The 25,351-nt window shown below is 49.4% G+C and overlaps 1 protein-coding gene across 4 annotated transcripts; it reads left to right on the top strand.

Annotated features, from left to right (window-relative positions):
* Positions 1-239: 239 nt before the first annotated feature.
* GDNF (glial cell derived neurotrophic factor) lies at positions 240-24,756 on the top strand. 4 transcript variants are annotated; one of them, XM_065874385.1, is made up of 3 exons: positions 240-263; positions 5,219-5,317; positions 24,219-24,756. In XM_065874385.1, the coding sequence occupies exons 2-3, from the start codon at positions 5,245-5,247 to the stop codon at positions 24,701-24,703; spliced, it is 558 nt and encodes a 185-aa protein (XP_065730457.1). In that variant the 5' UTR covers positions 240-263; positions 5,219-5,244; the 3' UTR covers positions 24,704-24,756. The 4 variants fall into 4 exon arrangements, with proteins under 4 accessions (XP_065730457.1, XP_065730458.1, XP_065730459.1 ...); XM_065874386.1 differs by lacking the exon at positions 240-263 and adding an exon at positions 4,179-4,193 and having other exon boundaries at positions 5,218-5,395; XM_065874387.1 differs by lacking the exon at positions 240-263 and adding an exon at positions 4,179-4,193 and having other exon boundaries at positions 5,218-5,317; positions 24,219-24,703.
* The last annotated feature ends 595 nt before the right edge of the window (positions 24,757-25,351 follow it).

Below are 25,351 nucleotides of genomic sequence, written 5' to 3'. Positions count from 1 at the left end.
CGGGGAGCCGGCGGGGGAGCTGTCTGCATCCCTCGCCCTTCTCGCGGCGGCGGCGGCGGCGGCGGCGGCGGCGGCGGGAGCCTTGGCCGCCGCCTCCTGCGCGCCCTTGCTGCCCCGAGCAGCCCCAGGATTGCGAACTCGTGCCCCTGACCTATCGGGCGGGGCTCCGCGCTCCTGCCCTCGGCCCGGATGGGTCTCCTGGCTGGGACTTGGGGCACCTGGAGTTAATGTCCAACTGGAGGTCTGCGGAGACCGGATCCGAGGTAAGCAGGGGAGCGGGCCTGGCGGAGCGGGCCTGGGGGGAGCGGGCGGGTGGCGCCTGAGTCGCCAGCGGGTGCGTCGGGCTGTGCGGCGCTGGAGACAGAGGGGGCGCGGCTGGACCCCAGAGCAGGCGGTGAGACTAGAAAGAGGGGACACTAGAAGGAACCGAAGCGCCGAGAGGGCAGAAGAGAGAGAGAAGTGGAACCGGGGAGAGGCTGGGTTTGCGGAGGGGCAGGTTGCCTTTCCTCGTGGGCAAAAATCTCTGGTGCCCCTATTGCCTCTGGACCCGGGCATATCCGACAGGGGCAGTTTCCCTCCCCGACTCGGCGAGATGCTCTTCCGTCAAGTCCCGGGAAGGTGCGGGACTGGAATCGCCTTTGAACCTACCACGACCAGAGTTGGGTTCTCTGTGGACGCGCAGCTGCATAGATATCATTAACGGGAGTGTAACTGGGTTTGGTCTGTTCCAAGAGAAAGTGTGGGCCCCGGGAGGGACTGCTGCAAAGGTGCTGAGAACCTAAAAATAGAGAGCTCACCTCCTCCGGCGCGGTCTTGCAAATCTACATTCCTAGCCCTGGTCGGAACCCGGTTGCTGGCACTTTCCTAATGCCCGATATCCCACCTCACCATCCCCGTCAAGCTTAAGAGACGGGCTTCCTGAACAGTCCAGGACCAGGGCCTCCGCCTCGAGCAGACTCTTGAACCTTCTCAAGGTCTCCCCTAAGCCATCTCGGTGATGGGTTGAATGACTTTCGTCTGTACTCTGTGCCACCTCCCCCAGTAACACCCCCGCCACCACCCTGGCACAGCCTCAGGGCTGATTTCGCTGTCGTTTGGTTTCCAGACCCACCGGGTGAAAACGAACTCTCTTCGGGGCGGGGAATGACTCCCGCCGGAACCCCCAGCCTCCTGACGCCTCCCTAGTTTCGGGGCTGGCACACGCGCCCGCAGAGCCGACGTGCGCGCCCCGGGGGAGCTGCCCAGCCCCGCGCTCGCAGCACTTTTGCTCATTGGTGGGGACAAACACAACTCTTCCGAGCCCTGCCGCGGATGTGTTAGAGCGCACTTCACTCTTCCGCAGTATATTTGGGGGGGAGTGTAAGTGGTTTACAGTGCTGTGTTAGTTTCTGCTGTACAGTGAAGTGAATCAGCTATATGTATACATATATCCCCTCCCTCTTGGACCTCCCTCCCCGCCCCCATCCCACCCATCTAGACCATCTTGAATATACACTTAAGTATCCCGAGGAAGAGATGCTGCTGCCAACCTGACGCACGCACCTCTTCCCGCAAAGCCCTGGAAGAGGGAGCTGCTGGGCTTCCGCCCAGCCGCGACCAGGTCTCGCCCTCACAGTTTCGCCACGTCTTCGCTTCGGCAGGGTTCAGGGACAGTGTCGCCTTTTCAACAAGTGTCAGGTGTTCGGGGAGCCCGCTGCGTCGCCAGCCCACTCTCGCAAGGGGTTCGGGTGCCCCTGGGTCTGGCAGCCGGCCTCGGGCCCTTTAACAGACAGACCCCTTCCCAGACTGCCTGCAGAAGGCGGCGCTCATTCTTTTTCCTACTCTGGTCTTGGGCCCGACAGAATAAGTCCTCCGTCCGTCCAGGACACAAGACACAGTTAAGAAAAGCAGTTCATCTTTTCAGCAACTTCTGTCCCTATCCCAAAAGAAAGCCCCCGAGTTACAGCACGCCGCCACCCACCCACCCCCGCCTCCCTTTTCTCCTCCTGAGACCTGGATCTCGAAGGCAAAGCCTAAACAAACCTCCCAGCCTGCCAGACACAAGAAGGCGCGGGGGCACTGGCGGCGGGAGCGCTCACACGCGCTGAAGCTGTCACTGTGACGCGGGGGAGGGGGGGAGTTCAAAAAGCAGGTTGCCGAGAAACCAGCTTAAGTGAGGTGGGTAGAGAAAAATTAGTGAGGATGAAGAGGGCTAGGAGCCTGAAAAGCAGGGATGCTCGTGAGGACATCCGAAGTTCCGGGGGGGGGGGTAATTTGCATTTGGGGAAGGATTGTAAGGGGAGTGCTCGTTCATCGGTTCTATGCTTAAAATGACAACGCAGCCCCAGCCGCGTGGGCGCTCCAGGACTCCGGCGGTTTCTGGTGCCCTCTGGTGCTGGGAACCCAGAAGCGCCCCACGACGAGCGGCGGCTTCTGCCGGCACTTTTGGCTCTTGGGACGTCCTTTCCGCCCTGGACTTGGGGACCACCAGGTGCCGGCGCCCGCGACGCTCCCCTTTTGCCCTGCCGGGCGCGTAAGTCCTGGGCGCAGAGGGGAACCAGCCTGTAGGGTACGAGGACGGGTGCGGGGGCACCTGGCGGAGCCGACTTCGAGAGGAGAGCTTGGTTATCGCACGTGGCAGCGCGTTCCGCAAAGGCGGACGGTTGCGGCAGAAATACGTCGGACAGATGTGCTTTAAGAAAGCGATAAAGAGACCATCAGGGAACCCGCGGGGGGTGGGGGGGGGGTGGGAAAAACCTCAGCGTGGACCGCTGTGAATGCGAGCCGCCGGATTCCCTCCTCTTGCTGCGCCAAGCAAACACCGGGAACTAAAGAGCCGCTCCGGCTGCAGCCTGCCCCGGCGGTGCGCAGAGGGAAGAATGCGCCCTCCCCGTCCGGGGGAGGTGGGAGAGCTCTTTTCGTGGCCTGCGCCGCACCCGGCCGAGGGCGGGAACCGGAGTCGGGAGCCTCCTTTGGCGAGGCGGGGAGTTTTCCGCTGAACTCTTTTGCCAGCTTCGCCACACTTCTAATTGAGGATCTCCACGTCCAATTTAAAAAGCCCTCCGTCGGCCAAGCAGGAAAAAAAGGAAAAACCCTCTTAATGCGGAAGGGAAATCTGGTGCCTCTGTCGCTTCCTGCTGGCGGCCACCGCGATTTGGGATAGCGCATGAATCCCGCGCCTCCCCGCCCCTCAGGGCCGCCAGCCAGTTCGCACGCACCCGCGAGCGGGCCCTGGGCGAGGGGGCGGGAGGCCTCGCGTTCCCCAGTTCTCTCTGCTCGAGCGCCTCGCTGGGCTCGTTTTGCATGGCCTGGGTCAGGTGTTGCCTGGGCCCCCGCGTCCCAACCGAGAGCCTTTCCTTTTCCCCGGGTCTGTAAATCAGCCAGCGGGGCATGGGGCGCCCGGAGCTGCAGGTTTTCGGAGTTCCTAGTCCCTGCAGACTCCCCGAGCCCAACAGCTGCATAGCGAACAAACAGACGCCCAAAGGATGGAAAATGCATTCGCCTCCGCAGCGGTGGGAGGTGGCGGTCGAATGAAACGCTTCCCCGGGTGGCCTGCACCGGAAGCCGGGCGGGAGTTCTGGGTGGAGATGGGGGGCGGTTGCTGGAAGGGAGGCGGGCGCTCCTGCCTGCTAATGGAGAGGAAAGGGGCCAAAGTTTTTGTTTTTACCTGGAAACTCTTACTCTCTCCCACGGAAAAAGTTCAAGGAGATTTTCCTAAGAATCCCTTTTATTTGGAGGAAAGAGGGTAATCAACTGCATGAGTCTCGTAGCCCTTGGAAACTGAACACTGGCATTGGGAAGGCACTGGGTAACACCGCACCCCAAGGCGCCCGGGTCTCCCGCCACCTCCTAATTGTGTGGGGCTTGGCCCCGAGTTGAGGGGGCCTTTTTCTCACCAGCCCCCTGCTGCGTGACCCTCCTTTCTAGGGGTGTGCGGAGGGAGAGACCAAACGGAGGCCCCTGACTCAGAGGACCTGAGCCCCACCGCGCGCCCTTTCCTGGTCTAGTCCTTCTGGTGCCCGTACTCCTCTGTAGCGTCCCGGAACGGGTGCAGTTGTCCAGGAGTGACTGTGACCGGGCGTGGGGAGCTCGCAATTCCTCTGCGAGGGGAAGGGATTTAAGGCCAGAATATCGCAACACTGCAAAAATAAAGAGGGCGTTCGGGGACACCACGAACATTTTCAAGACAAAGGCAATCCCTACCTAACAGTAACGCTAAAGCACTTATTGAGTGCTTACTTTCTGCTTGGCTAGGCCTTTTCCTGTGTTAATATTCATAACCTTAAGAAATGGAAGTAGTATTTTAAACCGAGTTGAAGCTTTGGGAAGTGAAGTAACCTAACTCAGATATTCCCCAGACAGCCCCAAAGTCTCCAAGTCCCTACTAACTTCTTGTTCCGACGACAAAACACTAAGTTAAATGGAGGAGGAGGAGGAGGAGGGCTTCCCTGGTGGCGCAGTGGTTGAGAGTCCTCCTGCCGATGCAGGGGACACGGGTTCGTGCCCCGGTCCGGGAGGATCCCACATGCCACGGAGCGGCTGGGCCCGTGAGCCGTGGCCGCTGAGCCTGCACGTCCGGAGCCTGTGCTCCGCAACGGGAGAGGCCACAATAGTGAGAGGCCCACGTCCCACAAAAATAAAAGGGTGGAGGAAAGCTTGGGCCAGGTTAGTGGTGCCGCTGAGCCTGCCTCCGCCTAGCTGAGAGCAGGATCAGGACCCCCCGGCGGTCCCGCACTTGATTTTATTCCTAAAATAAAAGGCTGGTCTCTTGCTTGGGTCCAGGGCTCTTCCCCGGGGCCTGTGGGAGCTGCTGGACGGGGCGGGAAGCACAGGGTGAGGGTTGCCCGGTCGCCCCCCAGGAAGCGGGGGCCGGGAAGGGGGGGTTGCGCGCCAGTGCTGGTGTCGTCGTGTTGGTACCGGCGGGGGCAGCGGCGCTGCTCGAAAATCCGACCCCTGGGATCCGGTGGCGGAAGAGAAGGGCACTTGTGGGATGGCCGCCAGGGAGGCGCACCCAGGAGCGGGGACGAGCAGGCGGCTGGGAAGGAAGGAGGATGTGTGTGTGTGGGGGGGGGGGGGGGGGGTGCCCGGGGAACCGCTGGGCTGCCGCGGTCCGGGAGGAGGGCGGTGCCGAGTTTGGAGGGGAGCCCCGAGGACCCGCCGGGCCGAGGCGCCTCGGGCAGCGCGGCGGCCCTCGGCGTCCAGGCCTAACGCGCTCTCCCTGGTTCTCTCGCCCGCCCAGGTGCCGCCGCCGGACGGGACTCTAAGATGAAGTTATGGGATGTCGTGGCTGTCTGCCTGGTGCTGCTCCACACCGCGTCCGCCTTCCCGCTGCCCGCCGGTAAGAGGCCTCCCGAGGCGCCCGCCGAAGACCGCTCCCTCGGCCGCCGCCGCGCGCCCTTCGCGCCGAGCAGTGACTGTAAGAACCGCTCCCTCCCCGCGGGGGTCACCCCACCCGCCGCTCGCACGCACCCCAAGTCAGCCCCGACCGCAGTGTGGCCTCCCGACCCAGGGCAGAGCCGCGCTGGCGCCGACGCCCCCTCGCGGTTCGTAGCCACCGACTGGTGCCCCAGGACCCCAACACCTAGTCTGTATGTGGCACGCGCTGGTTTTGCCCCGCACAGGGGGTAACACATATTTCTGCTACTCATCTAGCGTTCCGAGGAACAGCTGTTTTCCCCAGCAGTACCACCACCACCACCGTAGGAGAACACGCAGTTGTCCCCTTTCCTCTGCTTCCCCATCACACATATACACACCCCCGTTTTTTTCTTCCAAAGCCCTCTTTCTCTGGGTGTGCCTGGCTGTGCTGAATTCTCCATCCTAAACTGCCCTTGCAAGGGAAGAGGCTGAGGTTTCATAAAACCAAGCCAGAGTCAGAGAAAACACAGAAGGGCCTTGATTTCCAGAACAAGCATCTGGGCAGTGTCAAATCTGTTCAGAAAAGTTCCAGTTCTAGAAAGACAACGATACATAGTGCTAGCTGGGGCTACGGGGAAAAGAAACAAACCATCGTTCACTCCACACATGACAATGTTAACTCTTAAGAAAAGACCAGGTTATTAATATTAGGAAATGAGTCTGTGATTTGCCTCTCAAAAATGTCTTAGCAGTTTATCAGGGCACATCAGCTATGATTTGATATAATTTACCCTCCGCTCTTGAGAAGTTTATCTATTGCATAAAGCAGAGTATGCTTCATCACAAGTTAGAGATTATTGGGGAGGTATGTAGCTAACAAAGGTAGCAGCAGAGAATTTGCACAACCCCAAACTAAAGCAATAGTGAGCGTCACCATAACCACTCACCACTCCCGTTACCCTTCAAGCTATTTTGCATTTGAAACATGCACAGTAGAAAGGGTCCCGGAGTCAGCTGTATGCTAGAGTCCCCCAAACCTATGGCCTTGGGCTAAAAATCGCCCAGGAAATGTGATGTGTTTATCTTATACTTAATTACAACAATTAAAGCACCATCTTCCAGAAGTCCCAGGGAAAAGAAAAGTGCATTTTTCTAAGGCAAATTAAGACTTCAAGAGTGACTTAGGGTAGGAAAGAGAACACAGTTGATCCCTTGAAATTGAAGGAACTGTTCCAAGAGTTTCTGTCCATTAGTTGTATAAACCTATTTTTAAAGGCTTTGGTTTCAACCACGAGTTTCCATCTTAGCGTATACAATGTTTCCATCTTAGCGTATACAATGTTTCCATCTTAGCGTATACAGTGTTTCTGCAGTAGAAACTTAAAATGCCCTTTAGTGCCATTGTCTTCAGAACTGTACCCATGAGGGCTGAGTAAGTGGCTTTTCATTGGTTCAAGCAGCCTAGGTCAGAGGAACAGGAACACAGTGGAAGGTAATAGTTTTCTAACCAAGACATTCTGGAGAGAAAAACGACTGTGCCTGATTGTGAAGCTGATTAATTCATGGAGGTTTAATTAGCATATCAGTATCCTGTCTACCTAGGCTTATTTAATGCTGGCTCCTGGTGCTGGCTCTGCTTTGGGCTAATTCTGTGACCTTGGACACATTACTTACTACAGAACTCAATGAACAGTTTACAACTATACAGTAAAGGAAGGCCTTTCCACTCCAAAATGCCAATGACCGTGAGATTGCCCCCCCACACACCTGCACACTCCACCCTAACCTTCCTTTGGGAAAAGACTCATAAGAAAAGACCCCTGCTCACTGGACTCACCTGGGGAACTTTAATGACTGCTGATGCTGGGCTCCACCAGGAGAGATTCTGATCTCATTGGTTTGGGTCGTGGCCTGGGCATCTAGATATTTAGATGTTCCCCAAGTGAGTCTAATGTGTAGTCAGGGTTGAATCCCTATGGCTTGATAATACCCTAAGAAAATCCGTGCCTCATGTAAGGTACAGGCAGTCACAAAGCAAGCAAGGTAGCCGTAATCCTACTGATGGACGGCGGTAGCTGGGGGTTCTGGGGAAAGGGAGATCACGTCCCTTTTCCAAAAGTGATGCTAAGTCATCAATGGACAAGATTCTGACCACTGTGTTTACATTAGAACCAGCAGAACACAACTGATTCTGTTTTACCTATCGGAAGACCCAATAGATCCTTGAAAGAGAAATGTTCCCAAAGAGAAAGCGAGCTGCGTTCTAAGCCAAACTGACTCCTTTCCAGGTATGTTCAATTCGGTAGCAAGCTGTCAGTGCGGGGAAGGCGGAATAATGACAACGTGCAGACTTTGAACACTCAACCAGTGTCAACATGCTGACATTTGTATCCTGCACGGTACGCCATGCAACTGGTTAAGGCTTATGTAGAAAAACATTCAGTCACTCGTTTCATTTGAAAATAGAAAGTACCGTAAATACTGGTCCCTCTTCTTTTCAAATGCTTGTAACTTAGTGACTGAGCAAAGGCTCTTTCATGCCACCTTGAGTCATTCTGTGCTGTTTGAAGGGGGCTGGACTGCACCTGTCCACACACACACCTTTGAGGTTGCGTGTATTTTGCTGGTTCCAATATAAATGAAACAGCCAGAATTCTGTTCCTACCATTATCATGAGCTGAACCAACCAAGTAGAATTCATAACTGGCTCACTTGTTTGCCTAGAGGTTGACAATAAAGTTCTTGGACTGTGGCTGCTGCCTCCTGTAGCAACTTTGAACTTGTCTAAACTCAAAGACTTGTGATTTTCCTTTTGGGGCGTCCAAGACTTTTCCCTTTCACCATCTTCGGTTTTTTTTTATTTTGCTTTTTACCCATATCTTCTCCAAAGGGTGATTAGAGCAGGCCTGAGGCATCTAGAAAGCGAAACTAGAAGGTGATACGCACAGATGTCATAGCATTTTAGAGCCCAAAGGTACTCCTGTGGTCCCCAAGCCTAAAGATGTAAAGCAGCTTGTCCAAAGTGCCAGAGTTCCATGATGGCAGGAGGATGGTTTTTAAAAATTTGTGATCTAAAAGCACGTCTTCATTCAACAAGTAATTAGTATGTGCCAGGCACTGTCCTAGGTGCTAGGGAATCCTTGGTACACAGGCAAAAGCCCCTGTCCTCATGAAACGTACTCTCTAGTAAAGGTACAGTGTGTGGTGCAATTTGGTAGGTTTGTAAACAAAAACTAAACATGAAGAACCTTGGGCTGAAAAGGTGGGCTTTCTGTGTGACCGGAAACCAACTAGAAGAAACACCGGGCATTCTTAAATTATTGCAGGTAATCCACAATTTATTGTAATCTAATGGGGTTATATTCCACCAGTTTGGTAGCAAGTCACACATTTCCCTAGAGAAACCATCTTACAAATCAAGCTATCAAGCTCCCAGACTAGCCCACAAAAATCTATGTAAACCCTGATAGAACTGAGATATAATTCACAATATTATTGGGCTAGAGTCTCTTCCTAGGTTGCCGGGTCCCCTAATCTGCAGAAGGAGGGCATAGAGCAAATCATGGAGTTTCAACAAGCAAGAGCTCACGTTCACACATTCAGATCAGTCTATGGTTTGGATCCCAGTCTTGCCACTTACCCAGCTGTTACTTAACAGCTCTTAAAGCGCAGTTTCCTCATCTGTAAAATAGGAATACTATTCATCCTGCCTCCTGGGGCTGCTGTGAGAGTTAAACGAGATAATGCTTTGTAAAACCTGTGCCCCATAAACAACTATTGTACTTGCCACCCTCCTCCTTGCAGCATGCACCCAGTGAATGCCTTTGCTCCCGACACAGACTTTCACTTCAGCCCCTGCCAAGCCATTGCTCTAACCGGTGGAATTTCAAGCAGCCCCGACAAAGCATCGAGAGTGAAAGAAATGCAGGCCTTGCAGGGAGGCTATTTTGGGCCCCAGAGACAGTCAGTTGGTCAGCACGTAGGCGGGCCAGTCTTGCCTGGGATTCTGCCCCCCCGGGTCAGCTCCCCCTGGCTCTTCCCAGGTTTCACAGCTCCTTCCCTTCCCCATTCTCTGAGCCCACATAGTTCCTATGGCATTGTTCCCACCAGATTCCCATGGTCATGTTAGGAAGACCCTCTTCCCCATGGGAAGAAGGGGGTCAGGGCGCACTAAGATCCTTACAGGTAGGTGATAAGGGGGCTGTTAGTTGGAGGCTCCCTGTCTTGAGATAGAGTATTTCTGTTTTAAGTGATCCCACCTGGATATTTAAGATGTGTCACAAACTCAGCAAAAAAGAACTGTTAGTGAATTTAGTAAACTTTCAGCCCATTGTTCTTCGGCTAAGAAAGCTTCTAGTGCAATAAGCTGGTTAAATTTTAAGCTTTCAAATCTCATGTTGTGGGTTCAGAGTTCAGAATAAATAAGTGCTGTCCACCTATTGCTCCTTATTATTTTAGGGACTATATGAATAGATGATACTGTAATAAAGTCCCTATGCTGAAAAAGGGCTCTGCCACTTGGGATGGGGGTCCTGGATTCAGGAAATCGCATGTCAGGCTTTTAGGAAGCACTGATTTCTCACTTGAGATGTGAGACCAACATCTCATTCTGGCCTCAGTCTGAAGACCTATTTCAAACTGTTGCTGTTTAGAGAAATCTATTTCAGGCCTAATTTGAATTGGCCAGTCGTAGGACCTTAGGCCGATCCAACAGCCAAAGAATTATTCTCAAAAGATTCTACTTTCACTGATAGAAAAATAAAAGCTATCTGGCATTTTCCCCTCCTAATGTCCCTTTCATCTTTGTTTCTTTAGCACTTAATGGTCCATAGCCCCTTTATTCAATTAAAACACATATTCTTTCATTAATCACTTGAGCTCAATCAGGAAGCAAGTATTAAATATCTTTCATGCTCTAGGTGCTGTGTGGGCATCTAAAAGGCAAAATTGTGAACTTAAATAGCTTATGATCTAGTTGTAAACTATGGATAGGCCGATGGGTGGGTGGGTGGGTGGACTGTCAGTCCGAGAGATAGCTATGTCTACCAAGGCATGTATGTTAGCTGTGGTCATGGTAAGAATTCCTAGCAATGAAGTCATTGGGATTTGGAGATTATAGCAGGAAAGAATTTGGGGGAGAGGGGGGATTTGAGCTGGTACTTGAAAGATGGGTATTAGGAAAGGAAGGGAAAGGGAAAAGGGCACATTCCAGACAAAGGAGAAGCACAGGCAAATTTGTGATCACGATATGGGGAAGGGGCAGGTGGTGGATACAAGGAGGAGGCCAGACTAGTCGCCAAGTACTGAGAACAGGTGGCGGGAAGTAGTGTGAAATTCAGGATATCTCTGTAGGTGATACCCAGATTATGAGATACTGTAAAATCCAGGAAAAGAAGGTGCTTGCTCTGTTTCTGATGGCAGCGGGGTGCCGCTGGAGTGTCTCAAACAAGCAGGGGGCAGCAAGCAGGATCTCACTGCAAAGCCTTCTTGCTGCAAAACTTACTCAAGTCCCAAGCTTCATGAGTCTATAGCATAGGCATATTTTTCATTTTCAGTGTGCCCTTATTTTTAAAGTGTCTAGGCATAGGCACACTTGAATCAACCTGTTAATCCTCAAGTAAGTGAAGAGCTACAAATAAAAACTTAAGTTAGTATCATACAGATGAACGTATTTACGAAACAGAACAGGTGTGTTAGTTTCTACTTTATAACAAAATGAATCAGCTATACATCTACATATATCCCCATACCCCCTCCCTCTTGTGTCTGCCTCCCACCCTCCCTATCCCACCCCTCTAGGTGGTCACAAAGCACCGAGCTGATCTCCCTGTGCTATGCGGCTGCTTCCCACCAGCTATCTATTTTACGTTTGGTAGTGTATATATATATGTCCATGCCACTCTCTCACTTCGTCCCAGCTTACTCTTCACCCTAGCCGTGTCTATTACAGGATATTGAATATAGTTCCCGGTGCTATACAATAGGACCTTGTTGTTTATCCATCCTATATATAATAGTTTGCATCTGCTAATACCAAACTCCCAATCCATCCCTCCCTCTCCCCCCTTCCCCCTTGGTAACCACAAGTCTGTTCTCTATGTCTGAGTCTAGTTCTGTTTCGTAGATAAGTTCACTTGTGTCATATTTTAGATTAGATTAGATCCCACCTATAAGTGATATCATACGGTATTTGTCTTTCTCTTTCTGACTTACTTCACTTCTTATGATAACCTCTAGGTCCATCCATGGTGCTGCAAATGCCATTATCTCATTCTTTTTTACGGCCGAGTAGTGTTCCATTTTATATATATATATGCCACATCTTCTTTATCCATCCATTTGTTGATGACCATTTAGGTTGTTCCATGTCTTGCCTATTGTGAATAGTGCTGCTTTGAACATAGGGATGCATGTATCTTTTTGAATTATAGTTTTGTCCAGAAATATGCCCAGGAGGGGGACTGCTGGATCATATGGCAATTCAATTTTTAGTGTTTTGAGGAAATTCCATACTGTTTTCCACAATGGCTGCACCAGTTTACATTCCCACCAACAGTGTAGGAGGGTTCTGTTTTCTCCACACCCTCTCCAGCATTTTGTTATTTTAACAAATAGGTTTTGCATGTTGTCCTAAAATCGAGTAGGTTTGAGCTACACTGGACAAGAGGAGATGTTATTTATCCCCGTTGTACAGATGAAGCAATGAGACCTAGAGTTTTGCTCAAGGTCACAAATCCAATAAGTGGTGAAGCCAGCAAACCTCAAACTTCTAGTCCCAAAGCCAATAATGCTGGCTTAACACAGACTGCTCTCGTATTAGTAGATTAAGAAAACACAGACCTTGGCTTGCTAAAAATGTATTCACTAACTGAAACACGTATTTCTAGGAAAATCAATGAGCAAACTAATAGCAAGAAGCAAGGAATATTATATTTCCTTGAGGCCCTTTCTTTGATCCCTGTTTGGGCTGCAGTGGGCCTAGGCTCATATTATTACTGGATATTTCGAAGTCTAAATCAGGACATTTCTCCGCACGGTCCTATAATATCGATGCTTTTGGCAGTGAGAGAAGGCTCCCTGACTCTTCGGGACAAAGTGAGGTCTCCTAGAATGCTTGATAGGCTGATGGCATTTGGGAGGCTTTCGAGAAGGCACTTGCCCTCAGGTGGCTTCTGTTCCGCCCAGGGAAGGAAGCGTCCACTTGGGAAACCAAGGGTGACTGCACACGTGCCAGAGTGATGGCCTCTGTGGGAACAGGAGTGGGTTTGCACACACAGACCTTGGGTCACTATGGGGAATCAACTGCTTGGCTCAGTAGAGACAAAACCCACTTTTGTATGATTGTATAACTGAGCATGGTTTTTTAAAGTCTTCAAACTTTTTTGCTTGCAAACCTACAAAATTATGTTGAAAAACTATTGCACACTTCTAAAGTGATATCTGCAGTTTTATCACAAGTTTAAATAGTTGCACCAGATGTAATTTCCAGCCCATCTGGGAACTAGATATGTGCTTCAAATCCATTTTTGGCAAAACCCTGGAGCTGCAAATTTAACATTCAATTCGTGGAAAATTATCAAACAAATCAGCTCAAATAAGTTTAATTTTTGGTCAGAAAAGGTCCAACTTCATTTTCACTTCAAATGCACATGTTAGTATACATCCACGACAAGCACCACGCCTCTGGATCCTAATTATAAGATGAATAGATGGATGGGTGGATGGACAGACAGGCAAATACCATGCCTTGCCATGAGTGCCTGGACAGAACGAAATATGGAACCACCTACTTTGATATTTCTTGATTCATTCATATGGGACTTTTTAGTAAGTGTTCCTAGTACAATGAACACCCGTGTCCCCTTTTCACCAAGACTGACCTTTCATTAGCATTTTGCTTCATTTTTCTCCCTAAACCATTTGAGAATTACTTGCAAACATAACAGTCAGTAGTTCAGCATGAACCTTCTAGGAGCCAAGGACATTACCTTATATAACCACAATTCAGTTATCAGTCTCAGGAAATGTAACATTTACATAATACTGTTATCCAATAGGTAGTCCATATTCAGATGCCCCCAATTGTGGCGATAACGTTCATCATAGTTTTTTCCCTTAACTGAGAGTCACAACTTGCCTTTGATTGTCATGTCTCTTTATTCTCCTTTAATCTAGAATTAGCTCCCAAGCCTTTTTTCCCACAACGTTTTGAGAAGTCCAGACTGTCTTGCCTGCTGTCCTGCAGACTGCCCTTCGGTTTGCATTTGTGTGATTGTTTCCACATGATTAGATTCAGGTACACATCTTTGGAATCCTAAGTTCATGATGATGTGTCCTCACATCACGAGTCACCGATACCAGTTTATCCCAAGGAGCCATGCACGCCTGAACTGTCCTTACAGGTGTCTATCCACCAGACAGTGCCTCGCGGTAAAATGAGTGAGACGGGCAGGAAGGCAGAGGGATGACTGTGAAAGGAGAACTGGCTGCAGGAGTATTCGTAGGTGGACCAGTCTTAGGACGCAGCGCATGTGGAATTTGAGGCTCTGGACATTGATTCTCTTAAAACTACCCGTAGGCTCTGTAGAAAGTCCTCATGTACCCCCAGAGGGATACATGCCACAGTTTGAAGACACCGATCTATGCCATGGTGGACACAAAATATCGTTCATGGGCTGTGGAGTCAGCTGATGTTTGTGTGGTTAATTTGGGGGCATTTCTAGGAAGAGAGAAGAGGCAGCCCAGACTCCCAGGACAGGCCTGCACCTCCCATCCACAGACCACCATGCCAGGGCCTCCAGGCCTTCTCCTCCATGCGACATGCTGGACGAGCAGGGGGCCAGTGTCTGCGTCCCCTTTGTCCAGAGCCAGCAGACTTAGTCTTCACGCCACCGTCTTCAATGGAATGTCAGTGAAGAACGGGCACAGACGTGAAAACCGTAGGGACTTACTTTTGGTGCCATTTGTTAAGTACTTTCAGGCACTGAACCAAAAATTTTCTTCCAGTGCGTGTAACTCTCCCCATTTTCAGGGGAGATCGGGGCTGCACAGGGTCAATCAGCTTAACCAGGCTGGACCCAGGAAAGCCTGAGGGAACACTCACTCTTTCGACCACACCGCATGACCACTTCCTGCCAGCCCACCACTCTCCTACGGAACTCTTCTGGCTACGTCAGCAAGGAGAAAAGTCAGGCGTGTAGGTTTTGTAAATGCAGCTGTTTTTGAATGGTATGTCTAGCTAATTACCTGAAGAGTCTTTGAGATTCCAGTAAATTCATCCACCAAGGGGTAGAAAGTCCCTCCTCACATCTGACCTCCATCAGGCAGGCTCAAATGATAAAGAATACTTTTCTTTCACCCCCTTTATTCTCCTTTCAGCTCCTTAATCCCTCCTCTTCTTGCCCAGGTCCCTCAGGCCCTTCGAGTTCCTTCTACCCACTGCTCAGGTGGGCCCACTGGGAAGGGCCCAGGGAAGTTGAATGCAGGACCCAGTGGAACCATGGGGCCTCTCAGGCTGCAGGCAGGGCTTTGTGGGAAGGAAGAAGCCAGGTTCTTTTGCTTTCCAGGTTCCTTTGGGGTTTCCCCTCAAAAACCACCTGCCTCTGAGAACATCTCAAGGGATTATTTTCCCCAAGGGGCGCTTTGTATGCGTCATTGTATTGGGTAACTTTCTCTCCCTCCCCTGTTAAGTGTTTTATAAGGGCAGTAGCAGGGCTCCTGGTGTGCGCTGGAGCGTGAGGTGTTTACAGCTGGCTGGGGTCTGCTTTTAGCTCGCACCAGGTGTTCATGGATTAGCTAACAAATGGACACCCTATTGAGTGTTTTCCTGACTTAAAAGCAGAAGAATGGACCTTTTCCCCTCAGGGGAGCCATTCTGTATTACCATAAAATTATTAACATCACTATAATAAAAGTATGGACCACATAGGTGGAAATCAGAGCAGGGCAATTAGAAGCTGAGTAACAAAATGAATGTAGTCCAGCTTTCCTGGGTGAGGTTTTTGGCTATTTGTATTTATAGAGTAATTTCCATTACAGTGGTGACAAGTTTTCTCAGTTAAATTGTAGGATAAGTAGTCAAGACATGGTATAGCTAATAAGTGTGTGCGATGTTGGTCAAAGTAGGTGGAGGTGGTAACTAAAATGGCATTCTGGTGGGCAAATGGCCTTTAAAAGTATACCCAAGGCTTCTTTTTCTGTATTTTGAACTGGTTGGTCTTTTCTTCTGTCTTGAGAGGATCCAGAAATGCTTTTTTAAAACAACAAAACACTGGTGTTTTTACAACGCAAATACTTTTCAAATAAACCCATGTCATGTTTTATTGCCGGCAAACCACTGGTCATGGAGAGAATGCCCTGGTAGCTCTGGCAGTGGTCACAGTGACTTAGTAAATTGCCTCAGCTGGTGATTGTTCATGGGAGAATAGATGCTATGGACCCCTCTTGAAGTTAACCCAAGTCCACTCTGACCAGGATGGTCTCTGTAATGCTAGATGAATACCCTGTCCAAAATAGGAAAGTAAGGGTGGTCATCACATGACGCGAGATGCCTCAGCATTCCAGTACTTAGGGACCCATGGGTGCCTTATTTTAATTAGTTCAAATAAGTGGCAAAGTCAACACTTTTAAATAGTACCAGGTGGCAGAACTTTGAAGTTTTCAGAGAACTGCAACGTGCTCCTGAACTAACACCACACGTTTCAGAGGTCGCTGAAGGTCAAATAAGAAACAAGCGTCAACAGCCCCCAACGCAAGCTGTGGGGCTCTTACAGTGCGTTTGGTAGCAGTTGCCGTGGATGATTCTAGACTTAGAGTCCTAAGACCAAGCAGCAAGACCAGAAATGAATAAAACAGAGATTTTGAGAAAATGGCAATGTTGCCCTTTGGGTGAGGGAGACTGCAGGATTATAGCGTGTTGGTGTCTGTGTCCTCTCGGAGGTCACTGGCTCCTTCTCTACCTTTACAGATGGAGACTGGGGTGGAAGGATACCTCCCACTAGAACCTGGGTGCTTTGAGACACAAGTATAGGGCCCTTTCTACACATCTCTTCGCCTCTCCTAAATAAGACACAGGAAGATGACTTGATGAGTTGAGAGGCACTTGGTTATTTCAGGTGTAACCAAGACATTGAACCAAGAGGCAAACGGAAAAGGTTGAGAACTGCTAGAACCTGAAATACCTCTCATGGGGTCTCCTGGGGCCCCTGATGCTGGCGGTTAGCAGAATGCTGCGGGGGCGTCAGTAGAGGCAGTCCTCTCCCCGACGGGGGTGACACCAAGACTTAGACTGTTCACATCTTAGGGCATTAGCACTGGGGGAAGGCCCCGGAGAGGGGCTAGCCGACCTCAGAAGGGTTCAGTGACTAGCCCAAGGTCACAGGCTGGGCAGGGACTGACCCCGGACTGGAATCCCAGGCTCTGTCCTCTCCAGCTCTGCAGTGAGACTTTATCACTTGGTGCCAGCCCGAGTTTGAGGAGCTTCCGGAGACGGGGCCTCTCTGTCTGAATCTGCCACCGCCCGTGGCTGCCGGTTTTCCGGTTTTAACTGGGAAATTGCCAGTTCTGCCTTAGGGTGATACGCCAGACCCAGGATGTGGGAGAGCTGCCCCCGAACGGCGTGCTTTTCCCTTTCTGGAGACGATTCACTGTATTCTGTGGTCCACGGCAGCCTAACTTTAGAATCTACTCAGTGTACCTCAGTTCGCGCCGAACTTTCCGGTAGAAAGTGTATTTCTCACTTCCTGTTCTGAATGTGGTACATGCGTGCAGGTGAGATCAGCACATCTTCCAGAGTAAGTTACCACACACCCGAGACTAGGCAGGCTCCACCGTAGAGGAATTTTTACTTAAAAACAGATCGGCAGCTTGGAGCCCTAGAACAAGTCTGAGCTTTGAAACCAAAACCAGCTGAGTCTACATGTATGAGCCACGTGGCCTTGAGCAGATAGATATTTGCCTTCTCTGAGCCTCAGTTTCCTGATCTGTAAAGTACAGATAAATAGGCGACCCCGACTTTGGCCTTGCAGGGATGTTGTCAGGGTTAAAATTCATGCTGGGTGGCATCCATCCCACCTTTACACTGGGCACACTAAGTGCATCAAGGAAGCTGTCGTTTCAGATAGAGGGTGATGCATATTCTTTGTAACGTGGGGAATTTTAAAGGTAAGACTCCATCACGTAGTTCTCATAATACTGCAATGTTAGTGAAAGAAAATCATGTTCGTACATTATTGAAAAGGAAAAACAGCATCCTAAAGAATGACATTAGTTGGGAATTTTCTTGAGAGGTTACATAAATCTTAGGCTGATCTTTTCATGTAAACATGCACGTGTATATGTGTATATACACATATATGTTTGTATATATGTGTGTGTGTGTATACACACACAACTTCTCTTTTTTATCTATTTGGTCTACAGAGCAATTTGTACTTTACCTGGGGTACAGGTAGGCAACGAATATCAGATTAAATGTCCTCCCCCCCGGGGGGGTGGGTTCCACGTGCCTCCTTTTGCAGACAGCCTTTCAGGAAAGGCTCTGCAGGCACAGCATCTCTGGCCTCACACCCAGGGTCTAGCCCACCTCAGAACTGGGCACCACCTGGAGTGAGGGCACCCAGGCACTGATTGACGATGTGCCTCTCGCCTGTGTGGCCTTGACCTAGGCAGTAGGTCACCCCTGTGGACCTCAGCGTATTAACCCTTGCCCTTCCAGTACACAGAAGCTGGATGCTTTTCGCTGGAGTACAGAGGTGGGTCCTCCCCAGAGCGAGAAACACCTGGGCCTTCTCTCCAGAGCCTCTGCATCCTTGAGGCTAGTTCTGGCTCCTGTAGGAGAGGCCCACTGTGCGTGCTAGGGTCCAGCCCTCTCCTTGCTGGGGCCCACCCCACTCCAGGTAAGGGGTCACCTCCTCACTGCTTTCTACACAAACTTGGGCTGCCTCCCTCATGGGCCCACAGGTCAAAGACAGGCTGAAAACTGGCTTAGACACCCAGCCAGGCTGGGTGAGGAGGGGGACAACCCAATACGAGTATAAAATGACCCTTTGATTAAAATACAATTAACCTGAAATATATATATATATAATTAACCTGTACTCTTTTGAAGAGAAATCTGACATTTAAAAGAATATTTTGTCCGCTAAATGCCAGCTTAGCCAAGATAATGTTTTGAATTATGTGCTTCTTGGTTCAGCTATTACAAGGGGTACTCCGAGGTCTCACCATTTTTGCTATAAAAACTCAATTAACTCTACCAGAGAGTCAATATCCCAGGCCTTTGTTCCTGAGGTAATGTTACTGTTTTCCCATAATCGAGGGGGGCAAAGTCTCTGCAGTGAATGGTTTGGTTTGTTCCCAGAGTCTGGCCCTGTACAAGGTTTCATTTGTTTAAATAACATTGTTTATACAAAGGACACATCAAAGTTAAAATATTTTAAATAGAATAATGCCCAAATATTTAGTTGCACCCTGAAGGATGACTTAAATGCATCTGAGCGTTTTGATTTTTCGAAAACTTTAGCTTCTAGATGTCCACGTTTTCCCAGATCTAGCCTCCAAGTGGGTCTGGGAAATGGGCAAGTGTTTGACTTACTTTTTAAAAACGATGCTCCTCTTTTGTGCTTTGCAAGTATTTTACTATCAAAGTTCATACTAACGAGGGCCATTTGTGTAGCTGACGTGCTGCCAAGCCCTTTATAGGATAAAGAAAGTGATATGCCATTAAGTCTTAATTTGGGGAACTAATCCAAACCCAGCCCCTTTGCTGCCCCTGGCTCAGTGAATTCCAGGAACATGGAGGCAGCTGGGGGCTTCTTGGTCCCCCGGGGAGTTTACTTGCCTGAGCCAAGTGTGAGGCCTCTGTAGAGACCCTAAAGATTGGCTCAGTGGGGGCATGGCTCACAATGCCCCCGCCAAATGCCTAGTGTTGATAACTTGAGGTCTCTTTAGAAATGAACTCAGTCAGCAGCAAAAGGCCTGGGATTAGGAATTCAGTTGGAAGAGACAGGCCAAGTTGCTCTATGGTTTGGAAAATATAATGTTGCCCTTTTCTAGTTTCCAAAATTCATCTCCATGTAAAACTTTCAGCATAAATATTTACTTTTTCCTCTGTTGTTCAAGAAGGAGAAGAAAGGGGGCAGGGTGGAATCCCTTCAGTTCAATAAGAATCACCTATGTCCTGAACCTGAGGCTTAAATAAACATTTCCACCTTAACGACAATGTATGAGGGAGATGTCCCATCAAAAGCAGTCCTCATTACCTACACTCTTTCTTTTTCTTTTTCTTTTTGGCTGCATTCGGTCTTCGTTGCTGCGCGGAGGCTTTCTCTAGTACGCGAGCAGGGGCTACTCTTCGTTGCGGTGCGTGGGCTTCTCATTGTGGTGCCTTCTCTTTGTTGCAGAGCACGGGCTCTAGGCGCACGGGCTTCAGGTGTTGTAGCATGCAGGCTCAGTAGTTGTGGAGCATGGGCTTAGTTGCTCCGTGGCATGTGGGATCTTCCCGGACCAGGGCTCAAACCCTGCATTGGCAGGTGGATTCTTAACCACTGCGCCACCAGGGTAGCCCCTACGCTATTTGGTTTAACACATCTGTGTTTAACACATCAAACACAGATTGACTGCTTCCCAGGGGACTGGAAGCCTTTTAATTCAGGCTTAATGATCCATTCACCACCTCACCCAAAAGCATAAGTGGCTGGTGCATTCGCACTGCTACACGCATCACCCCAAAAAGGCCAAGCAGAAATTAAAATAAAGAAAAAGGAACTAAACGTTCTCATAACAAAGGACAAGTATGTCCCAAACATTATTGAGGACTGCTGATACTAAAAATTTATTTGCTAGTTATCTGAAATTCAAATTTAACTAGGTATTCTGTATTTTATCTGGCAAGCAAAGCCAGTGGACAGAGTCATGTGGTCAAAATGTCTTAAAAAGGAGGGACAACATTTTTCCAGAACTTTGAAAGTGTCAGGCAATAAGTAAGAACATTATAAATGCTGATTCAAATCATTATAACCCTAGTAATATAAAATTATGTAATTTATCATGTTATATAAACTAATGAGTCTCTAAACCAGTGTAAGTTGAACTTTTGTAAGTCAAATGTTTTCCCATTCGTTTATGTTAAAATTTTAGTAATATTTCATCCTCATTTCTGATTAATCCTCAGTTGATTCTCAATCAGTTTTAACTTCCATGTTCCCAGGTTCTTAAGTTAATGATCTATTCAGGAGTTCTTGAAAAGAGCCAGGGACCCCATCATGTGGATCCTTTTGTAAAACAGTCTCTTTAGCAATTTGAAGACTTTTTTTTCTGTACTTTGACTAATCACCCTTAAGATACCAGGTTTAGAAGTTCAGACTTCTATTCAAGCATGGGTTTTTGAAACTGAGCACACCTAATTTCCTCTTTTATAGCTTATTTTTGAAAAAAAGTCACAAATAGCATAAGCAACTCATTTTTCGAAATAAGTAGTTCATGTCTTTTTTTTTTACATCTTTATTGGAGTATAATTGCTTTACAATGGTGTGCTAGTTTCTGCTTTATAACAAAGTGAATCAGTTATACATACACATATGTTCCCATATGTCTTCCCTCTTGCGTCTCCCTCCCTCCCACCCTCCCTATCCCACCCCTCTAGGTGGTCACAAAGCACCGAGCTGATCTTCCTGTGCTATGCGGCTGCTTCCCACTAGCTATCTATTTTACATTTGGTAGTGTATATATGTCCATGCCGCTCTCTCACTTTGTCCCATCTTACCCTTCCCCATCCCTGTGTCCTCAAGTCCATTCTCTACGTCTGCGTCTTTATTCCTGTCCTGCCCCTAGGCTCTTCAGAACCATCTTTTTTTTTTTTAGATTCCATATATATGTGTTAGCCTATGGTAATTGTTTTTCTCTTTCTGACTTACTTCCCTCTGTATGACAGACTCTAGGTCCATCCACCTCACTACAAATAACTCAATTTCGTTTCCTTTTATGGCTGAGTACTATTCCATTGTATATATGTGCCATATCTTTATCGATTCAACATTTTTTTTTAAGAACAGAGAAGGAAAGGAAGGGAGAGAGGGAGGGAGGAAGGATGGAAACTTCCTAAGGAAGTCCAGTAGAAGCGGTTCAGAGGAAACGACAAATTCAGATTCCAATACTCTCCCACTCTTCCAGTCCTTCTTGAGAACACGTTACTCCCCTGGAGCCAGAACCTTTCTGAATCCTCAGGATGAAGTGGGCTTTGAGAGCTGACACTTTAAAGCTGCCGGAAGCTGGCAAGGGAGTGAGCTTGGTTATTCACTGCGTATTCGCTCGCAGGAGGGAGATGACCGTGCTGCTCATCGCACTGTGGCTGCCCGCCTGACGGAGGCTGTTTATTTTGGAGCCTTTCGTTTCATCATGGTGCGGTTCTCAGCTGAAGCCCAAGTGTCCCCTGGATAAATTAAGGACTCTCTCTTTCTCCCCTCATAAAGTGACCTAACTCTTTCAGAAATCATTGTGGGCCTCCAGGGACCAGATCCTATTGTAGGCACCTGGGCTCCACTGGTGAGCAAGCCACACAAAGGTCCCTGCCTCGTGGAAGTGACATTCGCTCAGAGAAGACAGACAACAAGTAGTCAACATAAGGAAAGTTAGACAGTGTGTTGGAAGGTAGTGAGTATTATGCTGGGGAGGGAAGAGGGCAGGAGGGTCTGGCTTTGGGCTCGGGAGGGATTGCATTTGAAACAGGGAGGTCAAGGTGGGGCTTGGTGGTGGTGACATTTGAGCAAAGACTCGAAGGGGATGTGGGCGTGAGCCACTGGGTACTCTGCAGGAATGGTGTTTCAGGCAGAGAGGGAACAGCCGGCGCAAAGGCCCTGCATCCCTGTTTGTGTTCTGATCTGTGTGGTTCTCAACCACGATGATCTTGCCCCCAGGGGACGTTTGGCAATATCTGAAGACACTTCAGTTCGTCACTGTTGGGATGGGGCTGGGGGACACTACTGGCATCTCCTGGGTAGAGGCCAGGGATGCAACTACACGTCCTTAAATGCTCCCACAACAAAGAATGTTCCAGCCCAAAATGTCAGTAGTGCTGAGGTTGAGAAACCTTGTGTTTGAGGAACAGTGAGAAGGCCAGAGAAGCTGGAGGGGGAGGCAGTAAGGAAGAAGGAAGTTGCATACGAGGTCAGTGGTAACAGAGGCTGGGACGGAGTGGGTGGCCAGGTCAGGGAGAGCCCTGGGCCAGTGTCGACTTTGGCTTTTATGCCAAGGGAAATGGGGAGCCATTGGAGGGCTTGGAGCAGAGGAGGGACATGAGCTGCGTTAACAGTTTTAAGAGTGTTGCTCTTAAAACTGCAACAGACTGAAGGAGGGTAAGGCTGGAATGCAGGGGCTTGGGGGCAAGAGGCGATGGAGCACAGACCAGTGGAAGCAGCTTTGAGAATTCTGTGCACAGGACCATCCAGTGCCAAATTTTAGATTTGAGTTTTAGGGCAACAAGGTGATCTGGAAATTCCACACCATCCCCACTCTTGCTACCCCACCGATAGCTAGTGGGATGCAGGCGCATAGCACAGGGAGATCAGCTCGGTGCTTTGTGTCCACCTAGAGGGGTGGGATAGGGAGGGTGGGAGGGAGACGCAAGAGGGAGGAGATATGGGGATATATGTATATGTATAGCTGATTTGCTTTGTTGTAGAGCAGAAGCTGACACACCATTGTGGAGCAATGGTACTCCAATAAAGATGTTAAAAAAAAAAGAAAGAAAGAAAGAAAATACATTAACTTTAAATACTCAAAAAAAAAAAAGAAATATAAGGTTAAATAAAATATATGAAAAATTTTTTTTTAAATGTCATCTTGGGCTTCCCTGGTGGCGCAGTGGTTGAGAGTCTGCCTGCCGATGCAGGGGACATGGGTTCATGACCCGGTCCGGGAAGATCCCACATGCCGCGGAGCAGCTGGGCCCGTGAGCCATGGCCGCTGAGCCTGTGCGTCCAGAGCCTGTGCTCCGCAACGGGAGAGGCCACAACAGTGAGAGGCCCGCGTACTGCAAAAAAAAAAAAAAAAAAAATGTCATCTTACAGTATGACCATATATTTTTAAAGTCATGCTAATCCAAAGAAGTGGTAAATTAGTCTCTGTGTTAGTGAAAAGTAGGCTTAATGTTTTTTAAGGAAGCTCTAAAATACAGTTGAGCTCAAGAGCTTTTCATGTGATCTGTCAGAATGGTTCTCGTCCCACTCAGCTGAGCAGAGGTGCTAAGTCGGGGTGGATTTCAGGAAAAAGCACTCCTCGGTATTCCAGGTGAAAGCAGCAGTGTCTTCCAAGCCAAATCCAAGGTTAATCCTTTTTTCACCCTCTAAGACAGGGTTTCTCAACGTATGCTCCATGGACCACCCCCATCAGAATTTCTCCAGGGCTCATTAGAAGTACGGATTCCTCGGCCCCTCCCCACGCTTCCCTTAAGGGTCGGCTAGGACTCTGCATTTCCGTGAGCATCCCAGCATAGTCCCATCCACACTCACATTTGAGAACCTGTAGGTTACGTTATCAGAACAAGAAGAAGGGGCCTCCATCACCATCTGCACCCTCCATACAGACACGTTACAAAATGGCAGATGTTATTCAAATGGCAATTCCCCTTCTAAGGATCTGTCTTCAGCAAGGAAGTGTGTCACGCCCCGTGTGGATGAACTTCCTTCCGCGGAGTCTTGGAGGGTACCTTTCGGCCTGTGTCCTCAGGCTCGGGGTGGACGGGGGGGGGACAGCGGTGCCTGAGCTGGTAGTCTCACCCTGAGGCCGAGCTTGGCCGCATTTAGGAGACACCGGGGTCTTGGAGCCTCCTCGAAGCGGTCGTTGCTGTTGTCTCACGTGACCGTTTCTGTTTTCTTGTTGCACAGCAAATATGCCAGAGGATTATCCTGATCAGTTTGATGATGTCATGGATTTTATACAAGCCACCATTAGAAGACTGAAACGCTCACCCGATAAACAAATGGCCGTGCTTCCTCGCAGAGAGCGGCACCGGCAGGCTGCAGCCGCCAGCCCGGAGAGTTCCCGAGGGAAAGGCCGGCGGGGCCAGAGGGGCCGAAATCGGGGGTGCGTCTTAACTGCCGTGCATCTGAATGTCACTGACTTGGGTTTGGGCTACGAAACCAAGGAGGAACTCATTTTCAGATACTGCAGCGGCTCCTGCGATGCAGCCGAGACAATGTATGACAAAATATTAAAAAACTTGTCCAAAAATAGAAGGCTGGTGAGTGACAAAGTCGGGCAGGCGTGTTGCAGACCCCTCGCCTTCGATGACGACCTGTCCTTTTTAGACGATAACCTGGTTTACCATATTCTGAGAAAGCATTCCGCCAAACGCTGTGGATGTATCTGACTCCCGCTCCAGAGACCGCTGTGTATTGCATTCCTGCCACAAAGTGCAAAGAAAGGGACCAAGGTTCCCAGAAAATGTTTGCCCGGAGTGGAAGATAAGGACCAAGGAGTCGAGGAGGAGGCAGGCAGCCGTTGTGGGAGCCTGGCAGAGGGAGATCCAGCGACAGAAAACTGGGCGGGAGAGAGAGGAAACAGCTGTCTGCACTCTCCCAGATGGCGGCCAGCGTCACCAGAAGCTCAGGGCTGGTGTCCCTGCTTGGGTGTTGCCATCGTTTCATCCGATACAGTCCACCGTCGCCGGTCACGGGTACAGTTGCGGATGCACTTGAAACCAAACCAGCGTATCTCCTGTGGTTTGTTTTCACATGTCTGGAGACACCAGGGCAATGGTCCTCCTGGTGTCATTCCCTGTCATTACGTTTTACTGCTGAAAGCAAGAAAGGTTTATTTTTCTGTCACTCAGTGGAGACATACACCGGCAAGGAGGAGAAAAAAAAGCAAAGACACACACGAGAGGTAGTAACCTTTGCTTTTGAAGGTTCAGGCCTGAGGTTTACTCCAGCCAGCGTTTTGGGGAACAGTGGGTGATTGATTTCAAGCATGGTGTGTGAGGTGGGAAGAGGTTGGCTAGGAACCAGAAAGGCTGTCC

The sequence above is a fragment of the Phocoena phocoena genome, chromosome 3 (assembly GCF_963924675.1).
Source record: "Phocoena phocoena chromosome 3, mPhoPho1.1, whole genome shotgun sequence".
Taxonomy (NCBI): Eukaryota; Metazoa; Chordata; class Mammalia; order Artiodactyla; family Phocoenidae; genus Phocoena; species Phocoena phocoena.
This window is presented reverse-complemented; position numbering and strand designations above follow the sequence as displayed.